General features: G+C 54.6%; 1 protein-coding gene across 1 annotated transcript in view; it reads right to left on the reverse strand.

Annotated features, from left to right (window-relative positions):
- ARHGEF17 (Rho guanine nucleotide exchange factor 17) overlaps positions 1-23781 on the reverse strand; it is a gene marked incomplete at its 5' end in the record, with an annotated part of 58691 nt that extends 34910 nt beyond the window's left edge. The window contains one exon of the mRNA XM_006777971.2: positions 21406-23781. Coding sequence (XP_006778034.1) covers positions 21406-23781 — 2376 coding nt within the window. The remainder of the gene's footprint in view (positions 1-21405) is intronic.
- Position 23782: the final 1 nt, after the last annotated feature.

Below are 23782 nucleotides of genomic sequence, written 5' to 3' on the forward strand. Positions count from 1 at the left end.
GTCTCAACCTTCCTAATGCCGCGACCCTTTAATACAGTTCCTCATGTTGTGGTGACCCCCAATTTCATTGTTACAAATTGAACATAATTAAAGCATAGTGATTAATCACAAAAACAACATGTAATTATATATGCGTTTTCCAATGGTCTTAGGCAACCCCTTGTGAAAGGGTCGTTTGACCCCTAAAGGGGTTGCGACCCACAGGTTGAGAACCGCTGTACTAAAGGCTTGAATGGCCCATCGAATCAGATCCTCACAGCAACTCAGTGGGGAAATCAAGGCTCAGTGAAAAGCCGTAACTTGCCCAGGTTCTCAGGACTAAAGAGGTGGTGAGGCTGGGGCTCAAAACCCCCTCTTGCCACTGATCGGCTGTGGGAGCCGGGAAAAGCAGGTAACCTGTACCTGAGTACAGGAAGAGAGCAATGACAGACAAGTAGGAGTGAACCTTTCTTGAGGGGCTCCCATATGCTGCTTACAGGTATTTATTTGAACCTCGAGTGAAGCCTCCTGCTTTACACAAGAGGATGGTGGGTGCAGGGAAAAGCCTGCTCCAAGTCTCAAGCAGACTCCTCCAGTGGCCGAGGAGGCAGACTGTCCACATCTATTCCACAGTGAAGGAGAAGGGGGGCCTTCCAGCCCAAGGGAGTAACCCAGATAGCAGCCCAGACTCCCAGCACCAGGAGGCCCGAGGAGGACGCCCACAGCACCTGCCTTCGTCACAACACTTAGGTAGCTAAAATGCCAAGGAGAAATGTTCCGTGGAATAATAAATGAAAGAAGCATGAAACATACATGCTGTATCATCTCAACATTATGAAATATACACCCATATGTACCTGCAAGGAGAAAAGGCTGGCGGCAAAACGCCATACACCAGAATCTAACAGCGGGCTGGGTCCCTGGAAGAAAGAGGGCAGGCCAGAGACCACCCTGTACCGATGGCTGTTCCGCCCTCCAGGAAGCCCACATCTGTGCCTCAGTTTCTTCATCTATATAACAGAAAATAGGATTTACTGAGCACAGTGCCTGGAACAGAGAGTTCTCAATAAATACTGGCTGTTATGAAAAACCACAGAACCTTAGAAGGCAAGTTGTATCAGAGGTTGACTGGGCCAGCCCCGCACCCGGGCAGGCTCCCCCAGCAGCCCTTGCTTGCTACCCCAGACCAAGGATCTACCCTCTCCAACGGTACCATAGTAGCTCCTTCCACCGTGGGCAGGTCTGCTTGGGACAAAGCCCAAGCTGGGCTGGGCCCCATGGTCCCTGGATGGCCTTAGAAATGGATGGTGGAGACCTCAGGATTTCCCAGCTCCCGTTCTAAATCCCCTGGTTTTAGACTCTTCTATGGGATGGTTCTCCAGTGAGAGGTTGGGAGAGGCTTTCTGGAGGGGTCCCCTTGTCCCAACCCAGGTGACCACCTCTGACCCTCCACTGTCTGTGGGATAACAGAGTAGCATTTGCTGGCAGCATTTGGGCCTTTTCCATTTTCTCCTTTGGAAAACACATGAGAAATCAGTTGGATCTGACCTCCTCCCTATTCCACCTCCAACCCCTCCAGTCCCCCAGGGGCAGGAGGAGGCCCTCTCTGCCTCCTTCCTGGACAACAGCCTGGTGGAAAGCCCTGAGAGGAGGGGCCCTGTGAGCTGGCTGTTGCCATGGTGATGGCAGCCCTGGAATTTGACCACTGGGGCCCAGGAGTGGGGGCGGGGAGTTGATACAAGCCATGCTGGGGGCAGGGAGGAAGGTCCAGAGGCCCAGGAAAGTTAAGAAGAGCAAAGGGCAGGGGGCAGGGTCCCCTCTATGGCCTCAGTTTCCCCATCTGTAAAGAGGAAAGAGGCATGGACCTCAAGATCTCTTTCCAGCTCTAGTCCAAATTGGAACCTGGGTGAGGCTGGGGGTGGGGGAAGTAACGAAAGCAAGGCCAGTTGCCCCTTTGATGGATGGAGACCAGAGGACAGGGACTTGCCCCAGGTGGCACAGCAAGTCCATGGTAGCAACAGGACTAGACTGTCGGGGGCAGGGTCTGTCCACTCTGGCTTCCCTATTTCTCCACTGAGAAGACAAGGACGACTGCTTCATGGCAGGGGGAGAGGCCCTTTGAGAATGGCTATGGCTGGGCCAGGCCCACACTTTTGAGACAATGGACAATGTGCCTGCTCCCCCAGCAATCCCCAGCATTCCTGGGTCGGAGGCTGGCAGAAGCCCTGCCCCCTCCCTTGACTGCAGTTCCAGGCTCCGGTGGGTATTTTCAAATGGCTGCCCAGCCTACCCCTCTCTGCCTTCCTGCCTGCCCACTTCAGGAGCACAGTGAATTCTGCTGCCACCCTCCCCATTCCACTTGGACCAAGCCTGAGTGCCACCTGGGGCTAGACCAGGGGTGGGCAAACTTTTTGACTCGAGGGCTACAATGGGTTCTTAAACTGGACCGGAGGGCCGGAACAAAAGCATGGATGGAGTGTTTGTGTGAACTAATATAAATTCAAAGTAAACATCATTACATCTGTGCCCCCCCATCGTCTTGCTGGCTGCCTCCTCCCACACAGTCAGCCCAGGGTCAGGGCGATCTCCAGGGCCCGATCAAGGCCCAGAGAGGGGCTAGGACTTGCACTGATGAGGATTTGGGAATGCTATGCCACCAGTCTGTGCCCCACCTCCAACCATCCATCACGTTATACTGTTGTGGCCCCAAGCCCTTCCCCTCACCCCACTGCCCCTGCCTCTCAGCCGCCACAGCCTGGCTCCTCCCGCTGGCCCTCACACCCACCCCAGGAAGATACTCCCATTCTGACCAAGCCACTCCTCAGCTTAAAATGCCAGCCAACTGGGGAAAAAATGGAGTTGGAACCATAACTCACGCTCCGCACCAGGATAAATTCCAAATGGATCAAAGATTTAAATGGAAAACAAAACGAGAAAGCATAAAACACCAGAGGGAAACATGAGGAAGTTGCTTTGTAACCTTGGAGGGGGAGAGGCCTTTCTCACCATGACTCCAAATCCAGAAGCCATAAAATGAAAGACTTGATAAATGAGACCACATAAAAATGAAACCCTCTGCCTGGCAAAAATACACTGTAAACAAAGTCAAAAGTCAAGTGACAAGTCAGGAAAAAAATATCTGCAACTCATAACCCAAGCAAAGGACTAACCTCCCTAACATGTATTTAAAGGTTCCTAGAAATTGATAAAACAGAAAGGACAACAGCCCAATAGGAAAACAGGCAAAGGACATGAACTGTGCACAGAAAAGGGAAACCAAATGTCTCTTGGGCATGTGGGCAGATGACCAGTCTTACTCATTGTGAGATAAACACCAACTAAAACACACCAAGGTGCCATCTTCCACTTACAAGATGGGGAAGTACCCCAAGGTCTGACTTTGGAACCACGTGTCTTGGTGGACTCCTGTGGACAGCATCAAATTAGAGTCACATATACCTTCTGTCTCAGCAGTTCCACTCCTAAGGTGCCCTCCAAATACACCAGCCTCCACGCAAGTGACCTATGAATGAGTGTGTTCACTGTAGCACTGTTTGTAACAGCCCAAGATGGAAAATAACGGAAACAGCCTTTATATCACGCAGGACAAGGAAGAATACGGAAGCTCTGAAAGTGCTGACAGAGCAAGATCTGCAAGCAATGCTACGTGGAGAGCAGTGTGGATAGTGTGAGGCCGTCTGTGAGGAAAGTGGGGAAAAGACCCGGCATTTGCTGGTATCTGTGTATAGGAGTCATGGGAACTAATTCCCAGGTGTTCTGGGGTAGGACTGGGTAGGTGCTACGAAGCGGCTGACAGAAAGAGACTTTTTGATATTTTTAAACCATATGCATATTTATTCACATTTTAAAATATACAGATTGAATTGTTTAAAACTTCACCCCACACCCAACCAGCGTGGCTCAGTGGTTGAGCATCAACCTATGAACCAGGAGGTCACTGTTGGATTCCCGGTCAGGGCACATGCCCGGGTTGTGGGCTCATTCCCAAGTGTGGGGCGTGCAGGAGGCAGCCGATCAATGATTCTCTCTCATCATTGGTATTGCTATCTCTCTCTCCTCTCCTTCTCTGAAATCAATCAAAATATGTATTTAAAAATAAATAAATAAAACATCACCTCATAATCTGGCCCCTGCTGCCTTCTCATGGCTCAGCTTTGAACAGCCTTTGCAGCCCTCCTCCTCCTCAGTCTTCAAAGGCTTCCCTTCAGCCTTCCTCAGGACCGGCCCTTCTGAAGGCTCCCTCCTGAGGGGGGGCACCCCAGGCTCCTCCAGCACCTGGGCATCTCTGTCCCAGTCCTGATCACAGCCAGTGTCCTCATCTGTGTGTGTGTTGGGTAGTGCCTAGCCTACAGAACAGGACCAGGTCCCAAGGGGGCTCCCAGTGACTGGAGACTGGATGAAGGGGGTAGGGCTGCTCTGGGACCCTGAGTTTGGAGGCTTGTTTCCTAACTGGCCTCCTCCGGGACAATTCCAACCTCATCTGTGATGCCCCCTACAGGACATTCTCTCTCTCCACATTGCAGTCAGAAAGGAGCTTGGCCTCCAGCCCTTCCTGCAGAGAAGTCCAATTCCTCTTTCACAGGCTACCCAAGCCCTCCTCAGGTCCTGGCAATCCTCCCCCCTTATTGGCCATAGATACCGTCAATAAAGTGAGGTTGGAAACAGGCAACTTTACAGCAGGGTGGGATTTCTGCCCCTGGGAATCCAGCAGAGCCCAAGCCCACAGAATACCACCCCACTTCTGCACAGCCCCCTAGCTCCTTTCCTACAAGCAACTGCCTGGATGAAAACTGAGCCCCCCTCAGGACTCAGCATACTGCCTCCCCGCAAAGATGACCCTAGGCTATTCTTGGTGATCCCATCCACTTTTCTCTATCCCTGGGACCCCTCCTCAGCCAGGCCAGGCCATCACCCTCCCTCCCCCTCCAGCTTGCTTTATGATTTCCCACTGATCCCCCAGTGGTCAGTGGTCCAGTCCAGCCCACAGGCATTATCAGATTTAATTTTCACAAAACCCCTATAAACAGGAGCCATCATCATCATGCCCATTTTACAAGTGCATACACTGAGCCACAGAGGGATTAAATATTTACTCGTGGTCACACAGCAAAGAGAAAGAGCTGAATCTGAACCTAAGCCATCTGACTCCAGTCTGTTCTAACCATTACACCAACACATCTGGATGCAGGTCAAGTAGGAGCACTCAGGCTGACCCCTGACACCTGGATGACCTGGCCCTTGTTGACCCACCAGCATCCAATTTCCCCACCCATATCGCACTCCGGCTATAGTAGCTCCTCAACCCCCCATACTACACAGCGGGCCTCCACACGTGCTGGGCTCTCTGCTAGGTGCTCCCTCCCCGTCTTTATGCTTGGCATTTCCGACTATCCAACGTTTTGGTGGCCAAAGAGGTGGAGCCTAGGCTGTGGGGTAGGCCAGGTAGGCTGGTGCCTGAGGTGGGCAAAGCCTGGGTCCTGAAGGGCCTCGAAACTGCCAGGCTCAGAGCTCTGGCTTTCTTCTCCCCCCCGTTCACATCTCCTTTCACTCACTCTCACCTCTGGGGAAGTCTCCCTTATTCTAACCTAAATTACCTCAACCTAGATGAGCCAGGGGGATTCCTGGGCCTCTAAAGAATGTGCCTCCACCTCTCCCCGATCAATGACCAAGCTGGGCCACCTCCAATCTCTCTCAAAGGGCCTCCCAGGGTGGCACAGTCTGCAACTGGGGTCTTCCCATGCGCCATGATCAGGTTGTCCTCCTGATCAAGCGAGGGTATAACCCAGCTCCACAGGCCCCTGGTGGGGGGCATCGCCTGATCATAGGAACCCTGAGGTGTGAAGCCTGGCTAGGCTGAACTTCTGGGCCTGTGGAGAAGCTGAAGGAAGAGGCCTGCCCAGCCCTAAACCTCTCCAGCAGGACCCCTCTACCCCAAACAGGGATTCTTTGCCTGTGTCCTAAGGGGCTCCATGGAAGTACATGGGGGGAGATGTGGTCAAAGGGGCAGACACACTCCGACCTTCACTTAAATCAACAAAATCCCAAGTTGACCTATTTTATGGTTCGGTGTCACGGTTCTTCTAAAAGAAAGGGCTCCACTGTCCTTAAAAGCTTGGAAATTGCTGCTTGGGATCAAACCCAGACTTTCAGGGCTGGTCTTCGGTCTCCCCAGGACCCACTGACTTCTCAGGAACCGGGGAGCTTCATGGTGCCCCCCTGCACCCGGGCTTTTCCACCACAGGCCCTGCCTTCCCGGTTCTCTCTGCCTGAAGGGCCAGGCCCCACTTCTGCCGGTCAAGGCCCTGCTGGTCCTTCAAGGCTCCAGCCACTCCCCCGTCCCTCATAAGCCTCCCTCGTCCTCCTTGTTCTTCTTTGTGAGCCTCAGTTCTCAGATGGGGCTCCTGGGGCAGGAACTCCATCCTATTAGTCCTATAGCTCACAGGCTAGCCCTGTATATATACAGTGGGGCCTTGACTTACGAGTGTCCCGAATAATGAGTTTTTTGAGATACCAGCTGACTCTCAGCGGATTTTTTGCATTGAGGTGACAGAGTAATTTGAGTTAACGTTAGGTCTCACGAATTAAACTCGTTAAGTCAAAGCCCCACTGTATAGGTACCAGTATATGGCAGTGGAATTAGACTTCCTTTTAAAATTACCCTGGGCTCTCCAAACCCATTATGCAGGCTGATCCCAGAATTAATTACTCAGGGCTGATTAGAAAAGGACCAACTGTGCAGTCAGCTCAGTTATTCCACCAGTGACAAAGACCGCCACAGTCCTCCGTCAAATCACTGGGCTTTTCCCCTGGGAGTGAGGCCCTGCCCAGGCAGAAAATGGCCTGAGGCTCTCTCTCCCCATTCACCTGATCTGGCATCCACTGCCCAGCGTAGCCCCATGATGGGAACTCAGGGGTTTCAGTGCAGGGACGACTTCTCTGTTCACATCTGTCCAGATGGATAATGCCTATTTGCATTACTTGTTGACATCTGGCTGTCCCTAACTATTCCAACTTCCCTGTCATCAAAGAAGGTACGAGCAATTCTCAGACTGGGTCCTCACTTCCAATATCTGCACAGATGTCATCATGGGTGTAAGTTTGTCGGGATTGAAAAGGAGTGTATGTGTACACATGTCGACGTATCATGTACCTTGGGTTTTGCCAATGCTGGGATGTGTGGGGGGTCTACAGTCAACTAAACCCTCAGTGTGGGAATTGCTGGTTTCAGGGCACACCCCCTCCATCCTGGCTCTGCCAGGCTCCTCTCTGCATCTCCACCCTGAGCTCAGGGCCCAACACTGGGTGTTCCCCAGCACCCACGGCCCAGGCCTGGCCACAAGGAAGGTGGCCTGACAACTGAGGGGAGGTTGCCACAATGCCGCCTGCGGCCTAAGAGCTAAACCCCTAGGACAGGGCTCAGGGCCAGGGGCCCAGTGGGAGACAGGACAGGAGGCTGGGGGTGGGGGAGGCGGCCTGGGTTGGCTGCGGGTCTGGGCCTCTCTGGGCTCTTTGTCCAAATATGGAAGGTTCTTTTGCCTCCATTTGAGTCATGCCGGCCATGGCCCAAGAGATCTGCTTTCCAGATACTGCAGGCAGGCGGGACTGTGCCAGCAATGCCTGGTGTGCCCCGACCCACGTCTCCTTCCTCTGCCTGTGGCCCATCTCAGCACCCCTCCAAAATCCTGGGCACAGCTTTCTCCACCAGCAGGGAGCCCACATCCACATCAGTTGCTCTCCAGCACCAAGAAAAAGGGCCACATCGGAGAGGAAACACTCATTCCCTCTATCACCTCTTCTCACTTGCTGAGGGCCCCTCATATTAAACTGAGCTCGTCCATATTTATTAAGCAACTACTATGTGCTAGTTCCTGGGGCTAGGACTGTGATTGTAAATCCAGTTAGGCTCCCCATAAACAAACTGAAATTCACTCTCTCCTCGCATGCACCCACCCTGGGGATGATACCTCCCCCACCAGGCAGTCCTGAAAGCCAGGAGCCTGGGTAGCAAGCAAGGATTCTGGAACCAGACTGGGTTTGAACGTGAACTATGCCACTTGGTTAGCTGTCCTAACCTGAGCAAACTACTTCCCCTTTGGTTCCTCTTCTGTGTCACAGGGATGTGGGTACCTCCCCACATGGTGTTGTGAGAATTAAATGAATACACGGAAAGTGATCAGACCAGTGCCGGGCGCACAGGAAGTGCTCTGCTACTGAAAGGGGGCAGCAATAGAATTTGGGGAACCAGTTAGTATTGTAAGAAATATTAATCATGCTCTGTTAACCACAATTGTTTTATTCTGGTTAAAGAAGGCACGTACTACCCTGGCTGGAGCTGACCTGGAGATGCAACCCTTCCTCCCCATTTGGAGCTGCCTATTATCATGGGAAGATGAACAGTTATGCTGCAGAAACCACAATCGCCAGCCCTTTGAAGATCCCTAGCCCTTTTTGCACACCTGCAGGACTTTGCAAACCTCCAGCCTGCTTACCTGTTAACTGCCCATCTGGCACTCCCTCTGGCTATTTCCCCATGTTACCTCAGCCCTTGCATATCACTAAGCCCTCTGAAGACCCCTAGTCCTTTTGAGTATCTGTAAACTGCCCTTTTGCCTAATTTTCCTTTGTAGTTTTACTATATAAGCAACTGGCTTATGGTGGGGTGCAGAGCGGATTACTGTGGCTGACCTGCTGCTCTCCCAGGCTGCCGGCAGTACTGGAATAAATGCTCATGTATGATTTAACCCTGTCTCTGCTTCATTGGCTCGAGTAGTAGTAGTAGTAGTAGTAGCAGCAGCAGACAGGCAGCACGGACCCCTGGTTTGTCCGGTTCACTACCAGTACTGTGGCTCTCCACCCCCTGACTGTACCATAATCAGTCAGGTACTGTGAACTGGACCTCCTAAGACTTTCTATCAGCTTTCTCCTAGATCTCTGCTTTAGACAAAAGTGAGCCTTGCAGCCTTGGAGTGAGGCCAGCCTAGGTTCCAATACCACCTCTCTCCTTCTGAGCTCTGCGATCCAAGCTAGGCACCTCACCCTCTCTGGGCCTGTGTCTAGTTCCCATCCCCACCCCCAATCGGTACTGGCTTGAGACAGTACACTTCGCCCATCTGCCGGCTCCCACCTGCCTGGGTGCTCAGGTATGGTGGTGGGAAGACCAGCCTGAGAATTCCCCAGGGGCAGGCCCAGCCCATCTCCTCCTGCCTTCCTTACCCCCTCCACATTACTGTATTTAATAAGTGTGTTTTGATGTCCCACCATGTGCCAGGAACAGGAGAGTTTGGCATGGGGGGGAGGCACCTGACCAGAACCAAGTATTAGGTCACCCTGTGACCACACCCCCAGAGCCTTTGAGATCTGTCCACCCCCAAGCAGAGAGAGGTTGCAATAGCTGTGAATCCTGGGGTGGGGGAGGGTTCCTGACACCTATTGCCTGGGATGCCAAGGGGACACTGCCCAATACAGGGCCCGCTTCCAAAGGCCTGGTTGTAGCCAGGGACCTGTCTGGCTCTGTCGGAGGCAGGGAGAGACAGCAGGTCAGAGGAGATAAGAGACAGACAGAAGGAGCAAGACTGAGGGAAGAGGGCAGTATGAAGGATCAAGGAGGGAAGATAGAAAGCAAGAAGAACCCAGTAAGGGGAAAGAAAAGTCTGGTGTGAATCAGTAGAAGAAACAGTGGAGGAGGAGGCCTGGGTCCAGGTGAAGAGGTGGGGCCAGTGGATAAGGGCTAGCCCTGCCCTCCTCCTCCTCCAGCCCTGGGGCCAGGCCCAGGGCTATTTTTAGTGGAAACTGAATTTAGCTGTTCCCTCGGAAATTCCTCACCCTCCCCAGGCTACGCCCCTGCTGGCCTTGGGAAGAAGCCTGGAAGCTCTGGTCCAGACGGGAGGGGAGAAGAGCGCCCAGGAGCAGCAAGGAGGCAGAAGGGAACTTGGGCATCTGATGAGAAAACCGAGGCTCCAATCAGGCCTCAAACACGAGTTACTCCTCTTCCTACAGCCCCTGCCTCCTTCTCCTCGGGGAAGGCCTCCTGGGCCGCAGCGCCACAGAATAGCACTTGTCTCAGGTACAAATATCATGAGGATACTTTGTCTCCATCTATATGATCCACTACTAGCAAGACTGCCTGCCTGTCCACCTACCAGTCACTGTGTCCCCAGCTTCTAGAACCTGCATGGTCCAGAGCTCTCCTGGGCTCTGCCACATCTGGACTCCCACTTCACAGATGGGGGGACTGAGGCCTAAACAACTGGTCTTGGGTCACAGCCAGTGTGATGAAAAAGGGGTTCTATGGAAAGTAACCTCACAGGGTGATCTGATTATAAATTCCCAACTGGGAATGGTGGGTAGCCACTCTCTAGGCCTGTAATTTATTTAGCAAAAGGTTTTCAAGCAAGCCCTGTCCATTGTTCTTGTGCATCTAGGTTAACACACCTTTGAAATGCCAGAGCTAACACCACCCCCTCACCCTCCCACTCCCCAAAGGCATAACCACTCTCAAGAGGACATAGAATTTTAACCTGTAATCTAATCTGGCCTTGCTTTCTCCCACCTTCTTGTAATCGTCCTTACTTCCTCCTTAATTTCAAATGCATAAAAGAAACTGCAAAACTGTCATTCTCCAGAGCATTTGAGATCTTATTTCCTGTCATGTCATCAGTTTGGCTCAAACAAACTCTTATAAAAATTCTCTACAGGTTTGGATGGTTCTTATGTCGACACCAGCAAGGCAGCACAGGCCTGCCTGCTCCTTTTCTCCCACATGCTGCCTGCGTAGGCTGCTCCCAGAAGGGCCGGGTGGGGACGTAGCCTGGAGCTCTGCTGTTCTCTGGGGACCCCACTGGGAAGCAGGGCACTTCCTCTGGAGCAGGAGGGACTGGAGTTAGACCAGCATGTGGGCACAGAGGCAGGGACCTGAGCTGGCTCAGAGCAGAGGAAAAGTCCTTCCATGAGGCAGGGGGATGACTCAGATGACCCCGCATCCTGTCCCAAAGCCTCATTGTCTAACCCCAGCTTCCGATAGGGCCCTTGAGCCTAAGTTTAAACCATCAGATTTTATGTCCAAATGATCTCCCTAGTGAGTGCTTTTCTAGCCCCACGTCACCTGCTCCCTCAGCTCAGGCCTCTCATCTCCCTGTTCCCTCCAGTCCAATCACCACCCAGAGCCAGAGGATGCTTTCCAATGCGCCAATCTCACATTGCTCCTCGAAGCTCCTAACCTCCCATGGCCCCCCCACTGCCTACGAGACGAAGCCCAAAGCCGAGGCCATTAAACTTGGCACTCGTGGCCTGAACCTGGCTCCTCCACACACTCAGCCTCTCTGTAAGCTCTGGGCAGAAACCTCCCTGCACTCTTGGCCTCAGACATACATTGAGGCGTCTTTCCTGCCTGGCTCAGCAGTAGCCCCTTAGACCCACAGTCCAAGTGTGGGGCTACAGCGTGGTGAGGTGCCGGGCAGACTACTGGGCCTGGTCTCCTACCGCATGGCCTTGGACAAGACCTCATCTTTTGCTCATCCCAGTGGCCTTTCTGAATAACGCAGGGTGAAAGGTGGTTAGAAGACACGGGGGGGCATTCAAGACCCTGCCCCTCTTTCTCCTCCTGCCTCCTGGCCTGCCAAGAAGTTGTACGTCTCACCATCAGGCCCCACCCCAGGGACATAAGAAGAGAGAGAGGGGGACAGTGAGAAACCAGGAGTGAGACCTCAGGCAGCCAAGATGGAGTAAGTAGGACTTGGGGGGGTGAGAGGGGAAGGGGTCCCTTTCTGTGTTTCCGCCCCTTCCCTTCCACATCTGCTCCTTGACCTGCAGTGCCCCGTCCTGGGAAAGGACTGGATGTTTGTCCAAGGGGTTGGGGGGAGGGGGCTCAGCAGTCCCAGGAGGCCAGGCTACGGGGCTGGCTGGCAGCCAGGAGCCCAGGCCTCCCTCCTTCTAGCTCGGGGGCCGGGCCTGCTCACCCCCTGGGAACCAATAAACAGGAAACAGATACCAACCTGGCGCTTGCTCCCTCAGCCTGACCCCCTCAATCACAGTCCCTGCCACCAGTCCCCCCACTGGCCCAGGACCTGTGCCACCTCTCCCCAGCTTCAGAATCTCGGAACCAAGAAGGAAGGATCTCAAATGATATTAAACAAAACCAACTAAGAGGTATGACTCCTGGAAAAAACTCAGAATCCATTGCGAAACCACAAAATTCTGCACTCTGTACCGGCCATCTCAAAAGCACACACTTTAAAGTGGCCACATCTCTGAGAGCTCCAGAGCTGGAGTCATGGGCTGAGGGCTCCACAAGCATTATCTCTTTGGCCTTCACAATAACCCCTTAGTGTCCCCATGTTACAGAGCAGAAAACTGAGGCTCAGAGCTGACATGAGGTTCCTTATTAGATATCACCTAGTGAGTTAGAATCAGGTCAGGTCTGAGATGTTAACCCTGATCAGTCTGACCCCAAAGTCCACCAGGCGCACAGACCCTCAGACTCCCTACCTTGCAAGGGACCAAGCCCCGTTTCATAGGCTGGCTCCAATGGGTCTGGGGCTCTGACCCAGAGAGGGCTTCTGCTGTGCCTCCCAGGTCGAGGCTGGTGGTAACAAGAGGAGAAAGGAGCTGGAGAAAGAAGCAAGGGCAGTGGTGCTTCTACCCAAATGCTCAGCCCCTCTCCCCCGCCCACCTCCAAAGGCCCAGGCCGCTGGGCCACCTGGCCTAGCCAGATGTAGCCAGGACCCCACTTGCCCTCCTATTCAGAGTTGGAAAAAGATGCCAAGAATCTGAGCATCTTGGAGTGAATGTCTCTGAGAATCTTCGAATCCTAACATCTTAGTTAGCATCTCAGTCAGGAGGGGAGGAACGAACATTTCCAAAGCCCTCTTAGCATTAGTTCATTTACTTTGAACAATAATCCTTGGTGGAGTGAGGGGGTAATTCACCCATTCTTCGGACTCAGCGGAGTCTGTAGATGCTTGCCCTGGGTCCCGAAGCCAGCCTAGGGGAGAAGGGACCTGGGCCGTGCACCTTACCCACGGCACCCTCCATGTGGCACCTTCTAGGGAGCACCCTGGCCTCTCAGGGCACGAAGGAACCTAATAGGTCTCTGGCCCAACAGCATCAGATTCCCCCAGGGCTACTGAAGGGGGTCTTGGACACCTCTCTGGGGACCCAGGTACCCTGGCTCCTGGCACAGGAGGTTAGGGGGCTCCTCTCCACATGTCCCTTAGATCCACCTGGGATACCTGGCAGAGATGTGACTCCCACACCCTCCCTAGACCCCGACCTTCTGTCTTTGCCTTGGCCAACTACCCTACTTGGGAGCTGCTTCTGCAAACTCAGAGCCAGTCAACCTAGAAGCAAAGCCTGTCCAAAAGGGACCCACTGGCTCTTCTGTCCCTCTCCCATCAGCCAGCGCTCAGCCATCATCTGGACCCTACCCACCTCAGGAGCCGGGACCCTTGTGGAAAGCTCCGTGCACGTAGGGATGATGTCCAAGCTTTCCCTGTGTGCACTCACTGCCCATCAGGGATGAATGACCAATGAACATGGAAAGACATGACTGCAGGATAAGTACAGTGGGCTTGAAGTCACAGGTTCAGCCAGGCAACCAGCATCTACCAGAGGCTCTGGGTCTCAGGAGCTGACAGCCGGCCCCTCTGCCCGCCTGTGGAAGGCAGAAGAAAGGTCCCCAAAGATGTCCACATCCTAATCCTCGGAACCTGTGAATATATTACCTCACCTGGCAAAAGGGACTTTGCGGATGTGATTAAGGATTTTGAGATGGAAAGATTATACTGGATGATCCAAGTGGGCCCTAAGTAATCACAAGGGTCCTTATAAGAGGGGGGCAGGAAGTTTGGATCAGAGAGAGATTGGAAGGTGCTATGCTGATGGCTTTGAAGATAGAGGAAGGAGACGAACCAAGAAGTGACAGTAGCCACCAGAAGCTGGAAAAGACAAGGAAACTGGTTTCCCCTAAACCTCCAGAAAAAATGAAGTCCTGCCCTAACCGGTTTGGCTCAGTGGATAGAGCGTCGGCCTGCGGACTCAAGGGTCCCGGGTTCGATTTCAGTCAAGGGCATGTACCTTGGTTGCGGGCACATTCCCAGTAGGGGGCGTGCAGGAGGCAGCTGATCGATGTTTCTCTCTCATCAATGTTTCTAATTCTCTATCCTCTCCCTTCCTCTTTGTAAAAAAATCAATAAAATATACTTAAAAAAAAAAGAAGTCCTGTTAATACCTTAATTTTAACTCCATGAAACCCATTTCTTCTGATCTCCAAAACTGTAAGAGACCATTTGTATTGTTTTAAGCCACTAAGTGGGTAGTAATTTGCTCCAGAAGCAATAGGAAACTAAACGACCACCCACCTCTGCCAACCAAAACCTTGGAATCAGCTCATGTCCCTCCCACCTCAGGTAGCTCTGTAAGACCCCCCAACCCCTCTCTACCCAGGGGGAGTCTCAGAGCCCTGTGACTTCCCCAAGCCCCAGAGGAAGTTTTAACAGGCAACAGCAGCAGCACTACCTCTGGGGACAGGCCTCAAGAGTGAGCCCCACAGCCTGACACAAGTGTGGGGAGAGTCCTGGTCTATGAGTGTGTGCTGGGGAGGGGGCTAGAGCAGCAGCTAGTGGTAGGGGAAAGGGCCCTGGGGCCAGACCAGGTGAGTCTGGCCTCACTCTCCTCAGTGGCCTGATGGGCTGTGAGTCCCCAGCTGCCAGCACTTTAGCCTACAAGTCAGTGCAGCTGCTGCCTCTCCCAGCAGCTCAGGGAGAAGATTTTACTCTGCTGCTCGAGAGCATGGAGGATTGTGGCTCTGAGAGGGAAATGGGCATATTTAAGGACACACAGCAGGAAAATGGAGAGGCGACGGCTAGAACCCAGGCCTCCTGACCCTAGTGCAGACCTCCCATGTACTACACCAGGTCATCCTTGGTTACGCCACAGCGACTAGAGGGGCCTATGGACACCCCTCTGGGGGCTCTGAGACCCGTGCTGAGGCCTTAGGCCCCTGCATGTCATAGGCTGGAGCTCACCACTGTGCAGGGACCGGCAGCCTGGCAGTCTTCTTCTGCCTCTGTTCACCCCTGGAATGCCCCAGAGGCTGGGGGTGGAAGTGGGGGGAGTGAGGAGGGATCAACACCCGCCCATTGGGGGTGACACCAGCTCCAACAGACTCCTGCTTCCCAGGGGACCCAGGGCCCCTGTTTCAGGGCCTGCCAGCAAGGCGCCAGGCTGCCTGGGCACACTTCCCAATAAGTACACCAGGGCTTCGAGCCTTTCTGGGAAACAGGCTCCCTCTTTCCCCGCCCTACCACCACCATCCCCGCCAACTCTGCTCAGTAGGAACCATGTGGGGCCAATATATGACCCGGGCATCAGGACACCTGGGGCCAAATCCCATACTTGAGCCAAGGGCCTTGGGGAACCTCTGCCCACGTGGGGCCCTGCTTCTTCATCCCTACATTGGGGCCATGGCAATGACCACCTACTTGGAGGACCAGATGGGAGGGACAGGATTGCCTTGTGGTGGCATGCGCTCTCTGACCTGGGAGACATGCAAGCTGGAGCTAATGGGTGTCATGGTGCCTGCAGAGGAGACCCCAATGGGATATGGCACTGACACGGTCCTCACTGGGGCCCTGTGACAGCCCTAAGCTCCTAACCTTTGAGCTAATCTAACATAAATCTGCAAGGGACAGCCAGTGCAAGCTACAATCCCAGTCTACCCTGGGGGCTTTGTCAATCTCTGCTTCCCCACCCTAAGCAACCCTCACACACTGCCCAGCCTCAGCAGCCTGAGTAGCTACATGTTCACCTTGAAAGCTAGAGTCCAGGCCCTCCCAAAGCCCTCTGCGCTGCAGCAGAAACCCACCACCTGCCTGGCCACCCCTGCCCCAGTCCAAGCCCCCATCAGCTCTTGCCCAGAGTATTCCAATGGCCTCCTGACTGGCCTTCCTTCTTCCACCGTGGACCTCTACAATCTACCCCCACAGAGCAGCAGAGCAGGTCTATGAAGGCCTAAATCAGAGCAGGTACTCCATTCAGAACCTTCTAACAGAGCCTGCCCCATCTCACCTAAAATGTCAAAGACCTTCCATTGGCCTATGAGATCTACCTGTCTGGCTCCAACCCATTTCCACCCTTCCTTACTTCTCTGACCTCATTTCCTACTCTGCTCCATCCACACAGTCCTCTTGGCAATTTCTCACACACACTTTACCTCCGGGCCTTTGCACTTGCTGTTCTCTGCCCAGAATATCCTTCCCCCCAGACCATAACCTGGCTTGCTCTCTCACTTCCTCCAGGCCTCTGCTCCAACCTCATCTCCCCCAAGAGGCCTTCTCAGACCTCTCGATCTAAAATAGTATACCCTCCCCGCCTGGACGGCATTGCTCATTGGTTAGAGTGCTGTCTCATGCACTGAAGGGTTGAGGGTTCGATTCTTGGTCAGGGCACATACCCAGGTTGCAGTTTCAATCCCTAGTTGGGGCTTATGGGAGGCAACCAATTGATGTTTCTCACATCAATGTTTCTCTCTCTCCCTCCCTCCCTCCCTCTCTCTCTCTCATCAATGGGAAAAAAAAATCCTTGGGTGAGGATTTAAAAAAACAAAATAGTACCCCCTCCCTGTCACTCTCTACTCCCTTATCCTGCTTCATTTTGCTGTGCTGCCCCTGCATCTCTGACTCACAATGTACCCATTTACAGACAGGTCTGCTCTAGTCTGGAAGCTTCATGAGGCCAGGCCTTAGTTTGCTGATGTATCCCCAAGGCCTAGAAGGAAACCTGTGTCTAGAGGCTAAGTGTTTGCTAAATGGATGAATGCATTGCCCTATCAAGGGCCACCCAAGTCTCTGAAACAAACTCTGACTGCATGCAACCTGCCATATTCTTTCCAACCTCCTAGCCCCTGCTCATGCTATGCCCTCCTCCTAGAATCCCTCCTTTTCTTCCATTTTTTAAAAATATGTTTTTATTGATTTTTTTAGACCACCAGGAAGGAAGAGGGAGGGAGAAAACATCTATCGGCTGCCTCCTGTACACACCCCGACTGAGGATCGAACCAGCAACCTGGGAATGTGCCCTTACCGGGAATCAAAACAGTGACCTTTTGGTGCACAGGATGATGCTCAACCAACTGAGCCACATCAGCCAGGGCCCTCCCTTCAGTTTTAAAGGCCGAATTCAAGCAGAGCCTCCTCCAGGAAGCCTCCCCTGCCAGCATGAGGCCAGTCCCTCGACATCCTACAGCCCCTCCAGTCGGCTTCTAGATTCTGAAAGCTCTGATGTTTCCGCTCCCCGGGCAGCCTGGGAGTGCCTCCCCTCCGCTGTGAGGGCGGCATGTGCAGCCTGAGAGATCACAGATGGGAGGGAAGAAAGCAGGAGGGGCAAGTTCTTACACTGGGTTGGGGGCTGGGGACAGGATTAGCAGAGGCTGCCAGCCTCCCAAACCCAGCTGGTCCCTGAAATGTGGGGCTGGAAAATGTCAGGCTCCACTCTGATCCATCCTCCAACTCTTCCCTGCTGGGGGTGGGGGGACCACTCCTGGGTCACACTCCCCCCATTAGCCCAGGGCCCTTCGGAAGGGAGTGGGGGCAGCAGGGAATAAACAGAGGAAAGGGACAGCCCTAGGCCTGTACTCCCCCTTCCCACCCTCCTCATGCTGGGTGACAAGACATTTAAATAAAGATATTTGGTACCGCTCAGAATTCCAAATGTCCTAATCGCCTCCCCTCCCAGAACCAGTTTCCATGGAAAAATCATAGCAAAAAGCCAAGGAGGGAAAGGAGAGCCCCCATTCCGAGGGTTCCCTGCCAAGGGGAGGCAGAGATGAAAGGTGACGCAGAGCCGCAGCCCAGGCCTTCCTCTGTGAGGCGGAGAGCTGACGGGGCAGGCTGGGCGTGGGGGCTGTGTCTGCTGGGGCAGGCGGTGAATGGCAAGGCCAGGGTTCTGGTGCCTGGGCCTGGCTCTGCCCTGCCTTACTGTGTGAACTTAGACTCAACATTCTCCTTTCTGAGTCTTGAAGTTCTTCCCACTCCAACCCGCAGGCTCCAGTGAATTAAATAACCACCATAAAGGTGTTCAAGCTGTTAGGGGTGTGCAGGTGACTCCCCCATCTGCCCCCTGATCCTGTTCCTCTACCCAGATGGCAGGCCAACCCTACCAAGAAATAGGGACCTCTTGGGCCCCTTCAACTCTAAGACACCGACATTCGAGGATTCAGTGCGAGTCCAAGTCTGACATTCTAAGAATTCAGCTCTAAAGATTCCCACAGCTTTCACATTTGAAGAATGAGACATTCAGAGTGTCTGACATATAGAAAGCACTTAAAAAATGTTAGCCACAGTTACTGCTATTCCAACAGGCTAAAGTTCTGAGTCCACCCATCTGATTGTGACAGACAAGTCACTTCCTGTTTCTTGTCTGGATGTGGCGACAGTTGTCACATCTGTCAAATGGGTATCAAGTACCTGAGGGCAGCAGGTTGGACCACAACACTGCTTTGAGGCCAAGGTGGGGGAAGCCCTAAAGAGTTCCTGATCATCCAGGCTATGCTTTGTGGACCTAAGTGGAAATGCCAAGGGCATGGGAGGCTCCCACAGCTCTACCTCCTCCCCCCAGCACATAAGCAAGCAAGTATCCACAGAATAAAGCCACCGTGCATTATCCCTCATTCCCTGGGCTCCTGGTTCTTAGGGCTCTTGCATAGACCTGCCTTCCTCTCTCTCCCAGCCACACGCCAACTACCCTGTAGGCTGTCCTTCCTATAGAGCCTCAAAGAGTAGACAGTCTAACCTCCCATTGTACAGATGGCAAAACCAAGGCCCGAGATGACTTTCCAGGTCTTACAGTGGATCAGAGGCAGAGCCAGGCCTGGTACCCAGGTTCTCTGCTCCCAACCCAGGGGGGAGGTGGGGATAACACCATGTGAAGGGCAAATATGAACTCAGCTAGGAGAGACCCGAGAGACTTCAACACAGCCTGGGGTCAGGTCAGGGGTCCCCTCTACACCAGGGCAGCTCCTGGCTGGGTTCACACTGGTTTCTGCCCCATCAGTAAAGTGTGAAAGCCTCTTCTCTTCACTTATTCTGGAGCCCACACCACACCATCTCCACCCACAGTCCAGGGAGCGTGCCTGGAGCCCTGGGCCTAAAACAAGGGAACATTGTCCACGCCATGGAGGCCAGCAGGAGGGGGTAGACAGCTGCTCCCCATCTTCTTGGAGCCAAAAGGAAGGGGACAGCAGGAGGGATTTAGGCTAGCAGATGGGAGAACTTCCAGGCTTTATGAGGGGATAGGGAATTAGGAGATGGTGAATATCTTCTGAGCCAATTCACGTCCACCTGTGTTCAGGAACTAGTAGGTAGCGGGGAGGAGGGGCGCAGGCTGGTCACTGGAAGCAGCTGGAGTGGTGGAGCCTGTTTTTCCCCTCTCCTGCCCCCAGGAAGGAAGTGATTGTACTAGCCACTCACTGTACAAGAGCCTGTCAGACCCAGGCCATTACCCCCATTCTACAGAAAGGGAAAGGTGAGGCATAGAACAGAGATGTGACTAAACCAAGGCCACACAGGGACTTGGAGCCGAAGCTCAAACCCTGTCTGCTATGATAGGCTCACCAATTCTCTCCCCTAAGAGGGGATACCAAGCTGGGCCTGGAAAGGTGGGAGGACTGGAGCAGGCAAAGGCTTAGAGCTTGGAGAGAGCCTCCATTGAGGGCAGGGAGAAGCCTATGTTATGGGCAGATATGTGCCACCGCATAGGCCATGGAGGGCAGGGGGACCCTAAGCTTCCCCCTGAGGTCAGGCAGGCAGGGAATGTGCTGGAAGGTATACGAGGAGCCAATTCTGCAAAAACTCCCACCTCCTCTCTGGATCTCAATGCCTCTTCATAGGAGTAACAGCCGCCCCCCCCCCCGCCGGCCCCCTATCCCAGTCTCCTCGAGTCCCTTGGTTCACCCCTGCTCGCTCCCCTAATTTAGTCTTCAAGGCTCCCAGAGGAGATAATTATATAGGAAAGGAAGCTGGGGAGGGGCCCCTGGCAGAAGCTGTCCCGCTCTCACCCTCCCCCAGCCCCATGTTCCAAAGACAACAGGCACTGAAGTCAGGGGCACCTGAGCTGCCTTACCAGGCTCAGAAGGAAGGACAGGCCCCAAATGTCCCCTCTCCCCATTCCCTGCCTGCTGACTCTGCAGCCTTTGGTCTCCGTGAGAGACACCAATCAGAGGCAGGACCAGGGGGAACTAGAGACAAGGAGAGAAAAACAAAGAGAAAGAAAATCAGAAGGGGCGTGAGAGCGCTGGAGTGACCAAATTAGTCCAGCATTTAGCGGTTCCAGGCTCTTACTCAGGCAGGGAGCACAGTGGGAGGACAGGTCACGGGTTGAAATAACCCCGGGGCCATCCCCGTGATAGGACCAGAACCTAGAGCCTCAAATCTAGCATCAAGCACCTGGAACCTATCTGAACCCACAGCCCAAACCCCAGGGGCCCCTGAAGCCAGAGGAAGGGGAAAGCATCTCAGTCACCAGGAAGGAGATAGGGGTGGGGAGAAGGATAATGGACCAGAACCTCCACCCTGACCCACAGAGGCAATCCTGCCTGTGGGGGTCAGAACCTCTCAAGACTGCTGTCTGCTGACCTCCAGCCACCCCCCCTCCCTGACCCGGCCCTTCTCTAGAGGCCCCCATTCTAATCAGAAGAGGCTTGAGCAAACCTCAGGCCTCAAGAGTGCCCCAACTCTAACCCATGACTCCCCCAAAATTTGGCATCACCAGCTGGAGACATAAAACCATCTTGTCCACGATCCCCCTGCTTTTATAATGAGGTTAAGTCAGAGAAAGGCCAGGACCATCGATGTACTTTACAGAGCCCTCTCTACTACTCCATAAAGTAATGCCTGTCTCTCTCCAATTTTCCCAGGCCCAGGGACAGACCCACACTTTAATCTATCAGAGGAAAGCCACTGGGGGAGGGCAAACCCAAGTCAACTGTGGGCCCCCCAGCCCACATCCTACAAGGGGTCCGGCTAATGGGGCAGCAAGGCTCTCTAGAAAGTTCCATCACTCTCCCATCTCCTTGTGTATTTATAACAAAGAACCAGATAGGAATCTCTAAAGTCAACCCCTGAAAAACAGCTGAAGGACAAGATTAAAACCCTGTGTCATTATCACCCAGAGCACCTTGAAGCAGGTAAGAAGCTTTGAGTTAGCACTAGCAGAGGCCTGAAGCCCCTGGGGCCTGAACAGGTAGAAGCCCTCTGTCATTCACACTCTGAAAACTGCCCGAGCACTTCCAGGACCAGAGAAGCACCCTCAGACCTGGGTACCTGCCCAATGAGCACTCTTAAAAGGCTCCTGCAGAAGTCAGCGCCCATGGCCTTCCCTCAGCCCCACCCTGACGGCCCCCCACGAAGGACTCACCACCTGTGGCTTGCTGCAGAACTTGCTGGCCGGGGCAGGCTCTTCTGGAGACCGGGTTGCCTCCGGGGGCTTGGCCTCAGCAGAGGGCGGTGCAACCACTGGAGTCAAGCATGGCATATCCACTGGCACTGGCACTGGGGCAGGCACCTCGCCAGAGCGGAGGGTCAGCATGTACTGCTTCGTGACATCCTCGAGGGATGGTGCCTGCAATGTGGGGTGGGCCCGGGCAGGAAAGCCCATGGGCTCTGGCACAGCCACAGGGGGGCCAACAGAAGTTGGTGGCTCAGGCACCACGATAGGTGTGAAGGTGGCAGGCACGCTGGCATGGCGAACGTGTTTGGAGGAGGGTCGGGCCTGATGGCCCTCCTCTCTCGGTAGCTCCTGATGACTGCTCCGGGCTGGGCGCTTCTTGGAGCCACGGCGGATGAGCCGTGGGGACAGAATATCAGCCAGTTTAGGGTCAAGGTGGAAGTCATGGTGGGCACTGGGGCAGGTAGACAGGGGTTCAGGTAGAGCCATCGCAGACTGTGCCCGGCCCCTGGCAGGACTAGGCTCTCCTGGTTCTGCCTGTCGATCTGCAAGAATGGGCTCACTGCTGGATGGAGGCAGCGTGGGCTCAACCTCTCGGATGGGCTCCCCTCCAGGGCCCTCAAATCCAGACCCTGCCAGCTCCCTACGGCGGCTGGGGTCACTCAATGATTTCTTCTTGGGGGCTTTGCCAGCCACCCTGTCATCCACCACATGCCCCAAGGCACCAGGCTCTTGAACAATGCTCTGAATGACCTCCTGGTATCCCTTGCTCTCTTCACTGCCCACAGACCAGTCACTGTGGCCGCTGGTCAAGCCCTCATCCATGGCTGGGGCTACTGGAAGCCCTGTTTTGGGGCTCAGTGAGCCCAGGAGGTTGCTATCCACAGAAAACCCAGAGGGCTCCTCAGAGGTGGTAGCCCGGTGGCGCTGTGGAATTGGGTCACTTAGAGACCGGTAGGCCTCCCCAGCCTCCCCGTTGCTCAGTTCAGTCCCACCTGGGCCTGAAGGTGGGACTTTTCGTCTCCTGCGGAGGGCACCTGGTGTGGGAGGAGTATCAGGAGCCACCAGGGACCACCCTCCCACACTGTCTTCAGTCCCAGGGAGTTGGTTGGCCTGGGCCGAAGGCGAGTTAAGGGGTCGCCATACCCCTGTGGTGCCGAGGCTGCAAAAGGCTGAAACAGGAGGCTCAGGGTCTGCCCCAATGCCCTCGTCCGTCAGGCTGGATTCCGGGCCGGAGAGCTCCTCTTGGGACCGCTGCCCGTGGGCAATGTCCCCTGCCCACTCAGGGCTTCCAGGCGGGATGTCACTTCCATCATCCTGCTGGGCACCCATGCGCTGGATCTTCTCAAAAACCTGGCGGGCCTCTTGGACATACTGATCCTGAACAACGAGGGGCAGTGGGTCCTCCTCGGCACCGGGGTCTGCCAGCAGGAGCTCAGAGGAGCTGGGCGTCAGGGCACTGGTGCGGGGTTGGCGGCGGGCCACCGGCTTCTCAGAGCAGGTAAATGACTTTGTCCTTCGAAGGGTGGCTGTCAAATCCTTGAGCGTGGGGCGGGTGCCAGGTGTTGCTGGGGCTGCTGAGGCCATGCGCCCAAGTTGCCCCCCCATGCCACCTGCTGATGGTGAGTCTCTGCCATCTAAGGGGCTACTCCCAAGGTCCCCGGGGCGCCCAGCAGACTTTCGGACCCTCAGCTCTGAAAGGTCCGAGCGCAGGAAACTGAGCAGCGTTAGGGTCTCTGAGGCAATGTCTGGGTTTGACAGGGACTTGCGCTGCCGCCTCTTGTCCAACTCCAATCCTCCATCCCTCAATGCCCTTGCGGTGCCCACGGGTCCCTTGGTGCGGGTTCGAGCCTGGGACCTCAGGAGGAGCCCTTCTCCAGCTCCAAAGCTAGGGGAACGATACACACCCCAGCTCCCAGAGCCCCGGCTAGCCCACAGGTCCTCATCCTTGAGGGTCTCCGTGCTGGAGTAGCGGCTGCTACCACAGGAGCCGGATGGGCTGGCCAGGTAGGCGGGAAAGCTCACCTTAGCCACTCGGAAAGCTCCCCCCACAGTGTCTGACAAAGACCGAAGTCCCTCCTGGGGGGGACCCGGTGCACAAGGAGGTGAGTCAGTACCCCACTCCCGGGGTCCTTCCTCGCCAGGGGTTCTGGGAGATGTAGGGGGCTCCAGGCTTCCGGCTCCCCTAACGGAGTCCATGCTGCTCAGGTTTAACCCACAACTGTCTGGCTGACCGTCCTCATCCAAGCGGGGGCTCCCCGGCCTGGGGCCCGGCCTCCCTCTCCAGCGGCGGCCGCCCTCACCATCTTGGTCCTCTTCGCTGCCGGAGGAGAGGCCTCCGTGGTAG

The sequence above is a fragment of the Myotis davidii genome, unplaced genomic scaffold (genome assembly GCF_000327345.1).
Source record: "Myotis davidii unplaced genomic scaffold, ASM32734v1 scaffold169, whole genome shotgun sequence".
Classification (NCBI taxonomy): domain Eukaryota; kingdom Metazoa; phylum Chordata; class Mammalia; order Chiroptera; family Vespertilionidae; genus Myotis; species Myotis davidii.